At 42.2% G+C, this 12,415-nt stretch overlaps 1 protein-coding gene across 1 annotated transcript in view; it reads left to right on the top strand.

Annotated features, from left to right (window-relative positions):
* ENTREP2 (endosomal transmembrane epsin interactor 2) overlaps nt 1-12,415 on the top strand; it is a 559,705-nt gene that overhangs the window by 470,600 nt on the left and 76,690 nt on the right. Inside the window, exon 6 of the mRNA XM_069956552.1 lies at nt 6,142-6,302. Coding sequence (XP_069812653.1) covers nt 6,142-6,302 — 161 coding nt within the window. The remainder of the gene's footprint in view (nt 1-6,141; nt 6,303-12,415) is intronic.

Genomic DNA, 12,415 nt, shown 5'->3' with positions numbered 1-12,415 from the left:
GATAATGACAGCTATAAATAATGTTAATGAAATTAATGTAATGTATTAATTTTCCATAAAAACATGTTGTGTGACCATAGCCTAAGAATGAAAAAGAAAGAAAAAGCAACAAAGAAGTACTACTTTTTACATGCATTTGTAGTCTCAAAAGTATTTACAACAATATTTTTCTTCGATATTACTGTGTGTGAACATAGTCTCAGAGTGATTTTTTTTTTAAATGGCACATTTTTCACACTTGTCTGAAAGCTTTATTTTTGTTGGTTCCCTCCCCCCCCCCCTCATACTGTATGTTTTATGAAAGGGTTATTTTAGGGAAATATGAAATGCACTACAACATTTTGGCACTTTTATCTGTTTGTGGGGAAAAGCATAATTAGGAAATTACCTGGCCTTACTAATGCAGCTGCTGTCATGTCTCAGTTATGGTGCCAGAGTGTAAAGAAAGCAAGGGCCCATGACTATGATGCAGGATCGCTAGGCCAATTGTGTGGCCCAGCTATTCTGCTGTGTTCCGTACTGGTCCTGGGACTGCTCCTTCTCGGCTCTTACAATGTTTTCTGGTCCCAGCATCAATGGTGCCTCTGGCTATTAGGGTGTGCATGTAGCCAACTGCTTTGGATTTATAGAGGCAGCTTGTATCCCCTGATACTGCCATCTGCCAATACAGAGCCACCTGCATCTATTACAATTAGCTCCACCTGCCCCTAGAGGGCACCTAGACTCTGCTCCCTGCTATGGCCCAAAGCCAAACCAGTTGATTAGCACAGCAGGTGTACACTCACTGTCCGTTACAAAGGGTAAGGCACAGTCAGATGTAGGCTGAGGTCAGGATCTAGGTGTAGAGCTATAGGAGGCAATCAGGAATCCAGGAACAGAACTACAGTAGGTCATACACAGGAAAAAGCATAGACTGGACAAGCTTGATATTTAGAAACCTAATGAATACTTTGCCGGACTTACATAGCAACCTGGATGACCTAACTATTGAAGCAGCCAATGGAAAGGAATGCTTAAAGGCATACAGAGCACAGTGCAGAGTTCACTAATACAAGTTGTAAATACTGTATATGAGAGTGTAATCACAGGCAGGATCATATTTGTCATTGACAGTAATGGCATGCACTGATTAGTCAGTGACATAGCACGACTGCTTGGAGGATTTAAAAAAATAATGCTGGAGTGAGTAGTAGTGAGTGATAGCACCAGCACATTTTATTTTATTTATCTTTTATTGTTCCTTTAATGTATTTGTTCCTCTCCAATTCTTGTTTGCCAAGATTTAAAATTTTTTTCCAGGGACACTTTTCTGTTGACCCATAAAAGCCAATTATATGTAAAACTAGCTTTGTACTTAGATCTTCGATTTATTCTCATTTTAAACAAATATATACAAACATATAAAACTGAGTGCATACAATTAATCTAATTTCAAACATGTACATTGGTTATTGGTTGGTCACCAAATAGTCGTCTCCATTTAAAGGAGAAGTCTAATCACAACTAACACTATAAAAAATTGTATACTTTTGCCCCCGTAGCGCCGCACCACCTCTCTGACAGCCACCGGACTTCATTCACTCCCAGCTTCCTGGTACATCATGACCCAGGGGAAAGTACCCACTCAACCAATCAGTGACTGCAGAGGTGTCCCGCCCAAGTCACTCACTGGCTAAGCAGGCAATTTCTGAGCCCGAGTCATGATATTGTAGGGACAGGAGGAACAGTACAAAACAGAAACAATACAAAACATTTTATCATAAATGAGACAGGGAGGAAATTGACAAAGCTAAAGTGTCATAGAGTCAGATCGGGCTATACTAATAAAGGAATTATTATTACAGTCACTAAGAAGGTCATTTAAGCTAAAACTTCTTGAGGGATAAAGCATTTGGAGTTTGTGAGTTGAATTTCTATGTCGTGGTCCACCGAATAGTCAAACATTAGTAGCAATAGCTCCGAAGGAGCAGCGTCAACAGGGAAACAAAGATTGGCATCATTAGAGGGGTCAGGATGTGATGGCCAAAGTATGAGACAAGAGCACTGTCAGGGTAGAGACAAGGATCAGAAACACGAGTAGAACAACTGGTACCAGGTCAATAATCCAAGGAATAAGGAAGGGGTGTAAAGCAGGAATACGTTTCCTCAGGATTATAATCAGGAGTCAAGACAGAGCCAAAATATAGAGGGACAGTAGTCTGGCGAAGGATTGTACCACAATAAAGGAGATTTGTTGCAGCTGAAGTCCCCTTTAAATAGGCCATCTTCAAATGCCAGATTTCTTAGCAACTCAATGTCATCATTTCTGACAGAGAAGGAGAGCCACAGCCCAGTCCAACAGAGAAGTGGCAGAAAAAGTAGGCCGTCACTGAAGCAGAGAAGAGTCAGCAGTAGCCATTGTTGCCTGCAGAATTCTACTACTGTATGTCTATAATTCACCTAACACTATCTGATAAAAAGGAAGGTGGAAAATTCATCCCTCACTGTAACTAATGTCACTAATACTAGGTAGGCCTCTTTCACATTTGACCAATATTTTGCATTTGTATGAGATTGGACCATACCAAAAGAGTATATTTAAAAGATTGGTACTTTGTCAGCTTTTAGGCTCACTCCTGATTTTGGCTTACACATACTTATGCGGCCGTTAAGGGTAAACAGAGAAGGCTTCCGGCGTGAGCCCACTCTGCAGCCTGCTGTCCCCGGTTGCTATGTGCAGCCAGGGACCGCAGGTATTAGCTGCCACGGCTGATCGCAGCGACCGGCTAATTAACTGTTTAAATGCAGCTGTCAAACCTGACAGCTGCATTTGAATAGTCTATGTGTCCCCTGTCCCTGGTATCTAGTGGGGGATCCCCCCCCCGCGCGTGATTCGATCGTGGAGGGGAGATCCATTGTAATGAGCTGGCCGGGGCTGCAGCAGACCATTATAATAGAGCAATGATCTGATGGATCATTGCTCTATTATTGACACAGCATTGATCTCAATGGGAGACCAGTGCTGTGTATATAGAAGTCCCCCAGAAGGCTTCTTATTACTGTTAGTGAAAATAAAATAAAGTGTTTTTATAAATAAAAAAAAAAAACCCTCCCCTAATAAAAGTTTGGATCACCCCTCTTTTCCCATTTTATAAAGAAAAATAAATAAATAAATTAACAAATATGTTTGGTATCGCCGTGTGCGTAGTCCCCCAATCTATTAATTCATCCCATTTCTGATCTTGTACGGTAAATGACGTAAGCGGAAAAAAACCAAAGTGCAAAATTGCGCATTTTTGGTGGCATCAAATCCAGAAAAATTGTAATAAAAAGCGATCAAAAAGTCGCATATGCGCAATCAAGGTACCGATAGAAAGAACACATCATGGCGCAAAAAATAACACCTCAAACAGCCCCATAGACCAAAGGATAAAAGCGCTGGGAATAGAGAGATTTTAAGGAACATATATTTGTTAACAATGATTTGAATAATTTACAAGCCATCAGATAAAATAAAAGTTATGCATGTTACATATCGTTGTAATCGTAACGACTTGAGGGACATATATAACATGTCAGTTTTTTCATAGGACACACAGCGTAAAAACAAAGCCCCCCCCCCCCCCCAAAAGAAAAAGAATTGCGTTTCTTTTTCAGTTTCACCGTGCATATAATTTTTTTCTGGTTTTGCAGCATATTTTATGGAAAAATTCAGCCTTTCATTGCAAAGTACAAGAAGAGATGCAAAAAATAAGGGCTCATGTAGGTCTCTAGGTGTAAAAATGCAAGTGCTATGGCCTTTTATGCACAAGGAGGAAAAACCAAAAACCCAAAAATGAAAATTAGCCCGATCCTTAAGGGGTTAAGGAAAAGGTGAATAAAATGTCATATAATTCAGGAATTAGACTACGGCCAGTTTCAGAAGCACAGGATCGCAGCGGATTTCACACTAAGAGTTCCACAGCAAAATCTGCTGAGCTCCTGTGTCCAGTTAACATATTCACCGGGGCAGGGGGTTAGGGGGACAGAGCTTTACACAGTATGTTGAGTATGTAAACTCAAACAAAATAACAAGACACAGGACCATAGCAGATGTGTAAACTGGCCTACTTCAGCATTCTAAGAGATTAGTAGAAAACAAAGTAAAGCTATGCCCCCACTATGAGAATAGTCCATCCTTCATCGGTAAAGGCAGCAGTCTATTGATAATGATCATGTTTATTTTTTGCCACAGTTATTTTCAATGGACAACCTTCTTTTCCCCTTTAAATCCTGTAGTAGAAACATAGCCTCAAAATGTTAGGAGCCACAGATTGGCTTGCTAACTCATGAAATTGAGGAACCCTTAGTATGTGCATAAAATGCGGATAAGCTCTATGGAATATGAAATATATGAATATATGGAAAGAGGACCATTTCTTTTTGCCAATGTACTCCTTTACTGTTCTTTTTTATTTTATCTATAACTTAGCTGTCCATAAATAATCTATCTTTACCACAAAGACTGTTGAAAGACAGCAAAATTCTCATAAAAGGCTCAAGTGGTATTAAATGAGAAATGGTCTGCTTATGTCTTTTTCATAGTGGCTGTATATCACCGTAATTCAAGCAGACAACAGTACAACATGAATGCAACAGTTCAAGCACAATACTTTTGTTTTGCCTTTAGCAAATATTATTAGCTCACTTCTTTCTGGAGGCAAGAGTTAAAGACCTAGCCTGCCAGAATCCAGTGAAAGTGACATGACAACAGAACCTTGCCTACGGGAGTAGCAGAGACACCATGTACTTCGATTGGATTCGGCTGTGATTTTCCAGTGCTGAGCAGGAGGAGCAGGGTCAAGGGGTCCACACTTTATTTGATCTTCAGAATGGTCCCTGTAGTATGTCGTATTGGTTAGACTTGCTAACAGGCTCATTAGACTTCTGTTTCCCCATATAATTGAAAGTGTTTGTCTGCATTACTGTCTTTACCCCGATCCACTTCTGATGTTCTCCCATTTCAGAGCTTGTTGCAATATATAAATAGAATGGATTGAGAGGTGTCATTCTCTCCAGTGGAGCGTAGATAATTAAGTTACACTGAAATTGTCTAATAGAAACAATGCTAATTTGCAATATTACCAGCAAGAATGAAAAGATTTGTTACATGTGTAAACGAGTGTGGATTAAATTAACTGATACCGACAGCATCAAACGCACGTTCATGAAAGATATTCTTTACTCATTATATTAATTGACAGTAAGTAGGATAAGTATTTTTCGGGCTATCAAAACAAGAAGGAAACAGATCTTTTGTTCCTTGTTTTAATCCTGGGTCAAGATTTGTTGATCCAACAGCTACATTCTATTATTTTATACAGTGCATGTAAGATGAAATTCAGATTTAGGGGGGTTTATGATTTGTTTTGCACCAATATTTTGACAAAAAAAAGGTAAATGTTTTTGTGCACAGAGTATATTATATATATATATATATATATATATATATATATATATATATACATATACATACTGTATATATATGTATGTTATTATTATTATTATTGATTCTTTTTTTTCTGCATTTATGAAGCTACTTGTGCTATGTTTTAGCAGTTTAGGCTAGCTGCGCCATGGTGGGGTGTGAGGTTTTATGTTAGTTATTTGTTTATCCGGATTTATCATGTGCTCTTTTTTTGTTTTGTGGGGAAAAAAAACACAAATTTGCACCATATTTATCAAGGCCTATGCTCCTAATGGTAATTTTTGCTTTTTGGCCAGAGATTTTTATGCAGCAAGGGAAAAGTATGCAAGTGCAAAAATTTTGCGCAACTGATACATACCCATCTGCTGTTTTATGAGAGTGAATTGGGAGATTCTACCATTTACTAAAGTCTTGACATTAGTTGAAGGGAAAGATCAGAAGCAACATGGGAAAATACTTTCTTTACTGAAAGAGTTGTACAGTAGATGCTTGGAACAAACTTCCAGCAGATGTGGTAGGTAAAATCCCCTATGAATGAATTTAACCATGCCTGGGATAACCATATATCTATCCTATGATAATAAGAAAGGAAATACTAAAAGAGCAGACTAGATGGACCAGGTGATCTTTTTCTGCTGATAGTCTTATATGTTTCTGCGTTTCTAACATTGTATCTCAAATTTATTCATTTTCAGTTTTTACCGCACCGAGGGCACTCTACCAACATGGACTGTATGATGGCACATGGAACAATTCTTCATCAAACCTTGGATTTTGATGAGTTTATTCCACCCATTCCACCTCCTCCATATTATCCCCCAGAATACACGTGTACACCTGTCATGGAAGTACAAAGGTAAATGGATCCCATGTACTGAATTTGTCTTGTTAGGTTGTTGCCTTAAAAGTCAGTCCCTTCAATCTGTTAAAGGAGTTTTCTGATTTAATATTGCTTGTCCCCTATGCACTTGATATCATAGGATATTCTGTGGGTAAAGAAGAGTAAAGGAGACTATTGAACCACCTTTCCCAGCACTTTTCAGTACCATTGTCGGTTACGTCATCAGGGGCCGTAAGGTTAAAGTTAATATGTGTTTAACCCCTTAAGGACAGAGCCTGAAATGGCCTTAAGGACCGGAGCAAATTTTATGAATTTGACCAGTGTCACTTTATTCATTAATAACTTCGGGATGCTTTTACCTATCCGGCTGATTCTGAGATTGTTTTCTCGTGACATATTGTACTTCACATTTCTTGTAAATTGGAGTCGATACTTATAACGAATCTTTATGAAAAAACCCAAAATAGCGTGAAAAATTGTGAAAAAATGCATTTTTCCAACTTTAAAACTTTTCTGCTTATACAGAAAATGGTTATACCACATAAATTATATATTAAATAGCATTAGCAACATGTCTACTTTATGTTGGCGGCATTTATTAAACTATATTTCATTTTTTTTAGACAATAGGAAGCTTAAAACATTAGCAGCAAATTTCCAAATTTTCAGTAAAATTTCAAAATCAGATATTTTTAGGGAACTGTTCAGGTTTAAAGTGTATTTGAGGGGACTGTGTGTTAGAAAGCCTCACGAAGCACCCCATTTCAGAAACTGCACCCCCTAAACTCTGCAAAAGCACATCCAGAAAGTTTTTTAACCCTTTAGGGGAGTCACAGAAATAAAAGCTAAGTGTGTAAGAAATTAGAAAATTTTAATTTTCTGTGCAGAGATTTTATTGTAATCCAATATTTTTCATAATTATAAACCTATTACCAGAGAAATGCACCCCAATATTGATTGCCCCATTTCTGCAGTTTATAGAAATACCCCATATGTGGCCCTATTGCGCTATTTGACGCAACCACAAGCCTCAGATATAAGGGAGCGCCTAGTGAATTTCAATGGCTCCGTTATTTTTGGTCATTTTTGACTGTACCACTTCAGGTTGGCAGAGGCTCTGGGGTGCCAAAACCTAAAAAACACCCCTAAAGGGACACCATTTAGAAAACTACACCCCTCAAGGAATGTAACAAGGGGTGCGGTGAGCATCTGGACCCCACAGGTGCTTCACAGATTTTCCAAACAATATGGCTTGAAAAAAGACTAAAGTATTTTTTACACTAAAATGTTGTTCTAGCCTTCAATTTTTCATTTTCACAAAGGGATAAAAGGAAAAAAAAAACACAAAACATGTAGCACAGTTTCTCCCGAGTACGGAAATACCTCACATGTGGACATAAAGTGCCAAGCGGGCGCAGGACGAGCCTCCAAAGGGAAGGAGCGCCAATTGGCTTTTGGAAGCTGGATTTCACTGGAATGGATTTCAAGGGCCATGTCGCATTTACAGAGCCCTCGTGCTGCCAAGACACTGGAAACCCCCCACAAGTGACCCCATTCTGGAAACTACACCCCTCAAGGAATCTAACAAGGGGTGCAGTGAGCATATGGACCCCACTGGTGACGGGCACAAATGTGGAAAAATGTGACGTGAAAGTGAAAATTTTCATTTTTTCACTTTCATGGCACAAATGTGCCCGTCATCCAGGGGTCCATATCCTCACTGCACCCCTTGTTAGATTCCTTGAGGGGTGTAGTTTCCAGAATGGGGTCACTTGTGGGGGGTTTACAGTGTTTTGGCAGCACAAGGGCTCTGTAAATGCGACATGGCGTTCATCATCCATTCTAGCCAAATCCAACCTCTAAAATCCAAATGGCGCTCCTTCCCTTCGGAGGCTTGCCCTGCACCCACATGGCGCTTTATGTCCACATGTGGGGTATTTACGGACTCGGGGGAAATTGCTCTACACATTTTGTGTGTTTTTTTCTCTTTTAACCCCTTGTGAAAATGATAAATTCAAGGCTAGACCAACATTATAGTGTAAAAAATTTAATATTTCATTTTCACGCCACATTGTTCCACATTTGTGCCCGTCACCAGTGGGGTCCATATGCTGACTACACCCCTTGTTACATTCCTTGAGGGGTGTAGTTTCCATAATAGGGTCACTTGTGGGGGGTTTAACTGTCTTGGCAACACAGGGGCCTTTTGAATGCAACATGGCCCCTCGAAATCCATTCCATCCAAATCCAGCCTTCAAAAACCAAATGGCGCTCCTTCCCTTTGGAGGCTTACCCTGCACCCGCATGGCGCTTTATGTCCACATGTGGGGTATTTCCGTACTCAGGGGAAATTGCTCTACACATTGTGTTTTTTTTTATCTTTTAACCCCTTGTGAAAATGAAAAAATCAAGACAAGATCAATGATTTAGAGTAAAAATTTTAAAAAAATTACACTAAATGTTGGTCTAGCCTTGATTTTTTTCCATTTCCACAAGGGGTTAAAAAAGAAAATGAACACAAAACGTGTAGGGTAGTGTCCCCTGAGTACGAAAATACCCCACATGTGGACATAATTTGCCATATGGGCACAGGGCAAGTCACCAAAAGGACAGAGCGCCATTTAGAGGCTGGAATGGGGGATGGAGGCCATGTCGCAATTACAAAGCTCCTGTGCTGCCAGAACAGTAGAAACCCCCGACAAGTGACCCCATTCTGGAAACTACACCCCATAAGGAATCTAACAAGGGGTGCAGTGAGCATATGGACCCCACTAGTGATGGGCACATGTGTAGGACATGTGCCGTGAAAATAAAAAATACCATTTTTTTCATTTTCACGTCCCAAATGTGGCCGTCACCAGGAGGCCATATCCCCACTGCCCCCCTTGTTAGATTCCTTATGGGGTGTAGTTTCCAGAATGGGGTCACTTGTGGGGGGTTTCTACTGTCCTGGCCGCACAGAGGCTTTGTAATTGCATCATGGCCTCCTCTAATGGGAATGGCAGCCATACCTATTTAGCTGGGGAAAAGGGACAATTCTAATTTATTTGGGGGTATTAGGGCAATTATTAGTTTATAAGGTTGGAAATGACAGGTGTCCATCAAACTCAACCTGTGTTGATCCAGAGGAAGGCAAAAACCCCTCGTGAGGCAGACGACAGTAGCCTCATCACAGGGGAAAAATTCCTTCCCGACTCCATAATGGCGATCAGAATAATCCCTGGATCAACGTGACCCCTGAAATAGGAATAAGGGACAGAATTTAGATAATGTAGAACCCCAATGACGTGTGGTACGCCTTGGAGCGATCCAGTATGCAGAGGCCGGGGGGATCAGGACAGGTGTCACACTGGTAAATGGTGTCCTTCCTGATCCCCCTGTTACCCCACACTCTGCACTTCTTCTGGGGTCTCCTGTTCTCCAGTGTGGGGGACGTCACCTGGAAAATGTTGTCCTGGTGCGATACGGGGTCCTTCATATCCAGAAGCGCTGGGTCCGCTCCATGGCTGCTAAATATTAGGGCCCTATTACTGCTTCTGATATGTTCGGATCGTGCCGCAAGCTACAGTAACTCGGGCAGCGAGGGACCGGAAGAGGGGGTGCTGGTATAAAGGTTATCCCCGTACGGGTGGTGGTGACCTTTATCCAGCAGTGGGAAGATCAGTTCCCGGACGATCTCCCCACTAACTCCGAGGATGGGGGGGGGAAGGGGGCATCTGGGGGCTGCATTCGAGTGTCCCTTCCTTCATACACTCTAAGGGTACGTGCACACTGCGGAATCGCGAAGGATAACCCTTTGTGCATTCCGCAGTTGGCACCCGCCGGCGGACTGATGCAGGCGCACGTCTCCGTCCGTGTCGTAGACTCCATTCTATGCACGGGCGGATTCCGCTCTGCGTCCAACGTGTTGATGGAATGACGGATAATGGAATCCGCCCATGCATAGGATAGAGTCTATGACACAGGCGGAGACGCGCCCCTGCATCAGTCCGCCGGCGGGTGCCAGCTGCGGAATGCACGAAGGGTTATCCTTCGCCATTCCGCAGTGTGCACGTACCCTAAATCTGTAAGTGTACCCTGAGGTACTCTCACAGAGTTTGTAGAATTTCACGCCATACCGTCATCTCTTATTGGGACGGTACTGGCGGAAAAGACGTGTCTGGGGGGCAGCGTACGCTACGCTACTCCCAGACACGTCACTGGATGATGAGGAGGATGAGGATGAATGGAGGAAAGAAGGATCCCCCCAATTTATCCTCACTGTCTGTTTCGGTGTCGGAGGCAATAATAATGTATGCGTCCGACACCGAAAACACCCTGGGGGCCATCTTTATATGGGGATTGGTATATGGGGTATGTAGTGGTGTAGTGTAAAACTTTATTCAATGTAGTGTGGTGTAATGTAGTGTTTTTTTACGTGTTTTTTACAGTAAGTATACAAAAAAAACCTACGCCAAAAATGGTGTTGCTGATGAATGCCGCACTTATGTTCGGCACTTATAAGCAGACCGTGGCAGTAGGATATAAAAAAAAAACACCCTACGCCAAAAAGGAGGAGTTGCTGATTAGCAGCGCACTTTCGTGCGATGCTGATCAACACTCAGCGGCGATAGGGTGCGGAAAATAGAAAAAAAAAAAATTGGGAAAAAAATTTTTTTTTTTACTACATTCTGAACATCCCTGTAGTGGCTGATACGTGTATTACACTTATCAGCCGCTAGGGGGCAGCAGAGCGCAAGATCCGAAAATAGACGACGCTGGAGCCGGAAAAATACGAAAATAGACGACGCTGGAGCCGGAAAGAGACGATCGGGACTCACGGAAGAAGCCGAAGATGAAGAGGACGCCGGGAACCCGGAAGACGCCGATCAGGACCCCGGGACAGGTGAGTAATGTACAAATACCTGCTCCGGACCCCTCAGCTACCTAGCTGAGGGGTCCGGAGCAGGTATTTATTACTTGTGGGGACTTTGATCGCCGTGAACGGCCGGCCGGCTGGCCGGCCGTTCACGGCGATCGGGACGGTGGTACCGTGACCACCATTACTTTTTACAGTAATGGCGGTCGGTGCCGTCCTCGGACAGCACCGACCGCCATTTTTTTCCGGGTCATCGGGCCACCGATGGCCCGGAAAGGTTCCGATCGCCGCTATGGGCTTATCAGCCAATAGCGGCGATCGTCGGCATGGGGGGGGTTAACAACCCTCCATGCCGACAGGGAGAGATGGCCTGCTATGTATTATAGCAGGCTATCTCCCCCGATCGGGACCCGGCCGGCCGCGGCGCCCGTTTAAAGGGATGACGTACCGGCACGTCATGGGTCCTTAAGTGACAGTGATCCATGACGTGCCGGTACGTCATGGGTCCTTAAGAGGTTAAAGGGGTAGTCCACCCAAAAATTTTTTCTTTCAAATCAACTGCTGCCATGAAGTGACAGAGATTTGTAATTTACTTCTATTAAAAAATCTCAAGCCTTCCAGTACTTATCAGCTGCTGTATGCCCAACAGGAAGTTGTATTATTTCCAGTCTGGAGAGCAGGAGGGGTTTTCTATGGTGATTTGCTCCTGCTTTGGACAGTTCCTGACATGGACAGAGGAGGCAACAGAGAGCACTGGGTCAGACAGGAAAGAAAACACCACTTCCTGCTGGACATACAGCAGCTAATAAGTACTGGAAGACTTAAGATTTTTTAATAGAAGTGAATTACAAATCTCTGGCACTTTATGGCACCAGTTGATTTGAAAGAAAATTTTTTTAGGTGGACTACCCCTTTAAGTCAGTTAGTTATATCATATAGCAAAAAAAGCATGGCATGTTTAGTACACCAATAATTGAAACTATATGTGATGGAGTATAAATGCTGCTGCATACTGTACTCACTGTACCATCATTTAAGCGACCATTAGGATGATGTCCCACCAGGTAGATCTAGGTGCATGGACATACTGTATATCCCATGTTAAGGTCTAGCAAGGTACAGATTGGTAGATAGAGTCGAATCACAATATGCGTTCAGCGTGGAGATGTGCTCCCGTCATTCTGCGCAGGATGGTGTACTAAACATGCCATGTTTTTTGCTATATGATATAACTAACTGACTTAAACTCATACTGTATTAACTCTAACCT

Source organism: Dendropsophus ebraccatus, chromosome 1 (assembly GCF_027789765.1).
Source record: "Dendropsophus ebraccatus isolate aDenEbr1 chromosome 1, aDenEbr1.pat, whole genome shotgun sequence".
NCBI lineage: Eukaryota > Metazoa > Chordata > Amphibia > Anura > Hylidae > Dendropsophus > Dendropsophus ebraccatus.
The sequence above is the reverse complement of the archived record's forward strand: the minus strand, read 5'-3'. Positions and strand labels throughout refer to the sequence as shown.